The sequence below is a fragment of the Triticum dicoccoides genome, chromosome 7B, assembly GCF_002162155.2.
Source record: "Triticum dicoccoides isolate Atlit2015 ecotype Zavitan chromosome 7B, WEW_v2.0, whole genome shotgun sequence".
In the NCBI taxonomy this organism is placed as follows: Eukaryota; Viridiplantae; Streptophyta; class Magnoliopsida; order Poales; family Poaceae; genus Triticum; species Triticum dicoccoides.
In genome coordinates, this window is record NC_041393.1 from 777,311,642 (window position 1) to 777,314,346 (window position 2,705).

The 2,705-nt window shown below is 50.0% G+C and overlaps 1 protein-coding gene across 1 annotated transcript; it reads right to left on the reverse strand.

The window, feature by feature from the left end:
• Nucleotides 1-6: 6 nt before the first annotated feature.
• LOC119341896 (protein BTR1-like) lies at nucleotides 7-2,699 on the reverse strand. Its single transcript, XM_037613745.1, has 7 exons — nucleotides 2,643-2,699; nucleotides 2,125-2,375; nucleotides 1,917-2,002; nucleotides 1,545-1,717; nucleotides 1,172-1,257; nucleotides 300-434; nucleotides 7-126 (listed from the first exon to the last, which is right to left on the reverse strand). The coding sequence occupies exons 1-7, from the start codon at nucleotides 2,695-2,697 to the stop codon at nucleotides 16-18; spliced, it is 897 nt and encodes a 298-aa protein (XP_037469642.1). The 5' UTR covers nucleotides 2,698-2,699; the 3' UTR covers nucleotides 7-15.
• Nucleotides 2,700-2,705: the final 6 nt, after the last annotated feature.

Here is a 2,705-nt window from a genome sequence, read left to right on the forward strand (position 1 = left end):
AGGCAACAGGCGCAGCTAGCACTGACCGAAACCTGCTGTATGTTGTTCATACTTCATACCCACCCACCTTTCTCTCATCCCAGGTAAGAGCTTCCCCTTGAACACCGTGATCCACACGCCCGTAGCCTGCGTTCCAAACCATCACCGACAGACACACAGTTATTAGGCGAAACACTAGTCTGCAGTCAGTCAATCAGTACTCAGTACCCAATGGAATGGAATGGATCATCATGTACTAGGGGAGAAGCGTTTCGATGATGCGGGCAGGGCAGTATATATCATCATATAATGCATCATACCTGCTCGATCTCCTTGATGACCCTCCCACCACGGCCAACGACGGCACCCACGTACTCATTCGCGACAGCGATGGTCAGAGTCCCTTCTACGTGTCTGCCGTCGTCGATGTCAGGTGACCCCACGGGCGTGTCAGGCTGGAGAAATCCAAGGAGAAGAAGATGGTTCGCTTGGTTAACTGGGTTTGCGTCCAGTATACATATACATATATGAGAAAAATGTGGCAAGGTCCCTGATGATGATGATGATGATGATGATGATGATATATAAAGCAAAAAGGGACAAGGGGCTAAACTGGGTGCAGGCACACGATTTGCATAAAATTAACAGGTTGGTTGGAGTCAAGCCGACGGTTTCATTTCAGCTTATTCAATACTCCCCCGTAAAGAAATATAAGAGCGTTTAGAGATCACTACTCTCGCTCGTATATTTCTTTCCAGAGGGAGTAGATTACTAACTGGCAATATTTCATATTTCTTCCAGTCTACGCAAATATAACAGCCACCACATGTTTTACATTTTCTGACTGATGAAGCATCAAATACACTAGAGACAGTAGCAGGGGTGATGGACCTACTATATTTTACAACACTATAATAATTTTCTGCCTGGAAAGGTTGTCTATTTAACATTGATTACTTTCTCACAGAAAATTAAGACAACACTAGTACAGAATAAGAGCAACAATAGAGAACCCATTTCTTTTCTTGTCTTGTACTCTCCTAAACCCCCGTCTCTTTCTATTTATGTTGTATTAAATCACTTGTTGACACGACATGTACCAAGAAGCTTCATTTAAACGGCGGACCAAGTATGCATGAAGATAAAGCAGTCCAGATTAAGGGGTGATGGAATCACAGCATGTATTTCTTACCCTGCTGTGGTATCTTTGGACATACTCGTCTTGCCCATCGCCATCACGCTCAACGCTTGAAACATGATAACGTGGAAAACCAACTCCTGAGAGTTTCAGAAATGGGATTAGCCAATTTAGTCACTGCAAAGGCAATGCGGTATGAACTACTAGTAGCCAGCAAACTGAAGTGTAATAGTAATCGATCATATCAATACGAAAGCATAGCAGAAACGATTAGGAACCCCGATCAGGTTCAACCTTACTGCAAGCCAAGCCGTTGACAGATAGTCCAGTAAACCAAAAATGCCTCAAGGCAGAGAGAACAGATGGCAACGAATTGAGTAGCAGGCAGAAACGGAACGGATAAAAGAAGAGAAATGAAAGTTGATACTTTGGTAGGAGGACAAGTAGTGGACATCGTCAAGCAGCTCGGACAGTATGAGGAATATGGCCTGCAGCTGATCTTCCAAGTGCCCAGTGATGTTAACCAGTCTGTCATTGAAACCGTAGCAGACTCGGTGGTGCGAGACCGTGATCCCAGCATTTGATGCTTCAGCTAACGACCTAGTATAGATGATGAACAAAACAAACACATATCGTCATCAAACTTGGAACATCTTTCTGAAAAGTAGTAGAAACAAAAAAACAAGAGGAAACATGAAGAAGAGATATCATCAAGTGTAGAACTGAAGCTGGAATGCACAGCAGCACTGTTGGAGCATTGCATTTCAGCAAAGCCAACAGGGAGAAAAACAGAGCATACTTGATGAGGGTGCCTCCTTTGCCGATGAGCGCGCCGCAGCAGGCGTAGGGCACCACCAGCACCACCGTGTTGTCGGCATGCTCGCCCTGCAACCACAACCACAGCCACAGCCACAGCAGAGGATTGGAGTCTCTGAATCAAACCAATCTGAAGAAATGTTGAGCCTTTTGTTTAGATACAGAGGGGCCTAGCCTGAAGATTTGGGTACCTGGTAGCGGGGGATCTTGTGGAGTAGGAGGTCGGCGGCGTCCATGACGGCGCGGAAGGGGCCGGAGAGGAAGACGACGCGGCGGTCGGTGCCTGCCAGGAGCTGGTCCCTGGCGGAGAGCGTGATGCGGGCGCCGGAGCCGGCCTCCTTCTCCATGGCGGCGATGGAGGAACCGGCGCTGCCGATGATGCGGCCGGCGTCGGCGTCGCGGACGAGGATCCTCGCGTGCGTCCGCCTCTCCCACATCGGGTCTGCGGCCCCATCACCATGGATTGGAGATTAATTGGATTTGAAGTAAAGCCCTCGCAAAACCCTCGTCGGAGCGAAGCAGAGCAGAGGGTGGGGAATGCGAGACCAGCGGCGGCTCCTCTCGTCGGTGGTAGGAGAGGAGAGGAGGGCATCGTCGGAGCGGGAGGGGGGCCGTCCAGGCTCGGCTCGGCTCGCCGGCCTTGGTAGCGGTCGGAGAAGAAAGGGGGGAAAGGCACCTGATGGGAGGGAGGAGGAGGAGGGGGAGGTACCTTGGTAGCGGTCGTCGTCAGTGGCGGCGGAGGGCGGCGGCGGGGAGGAGCACATGGCGACGG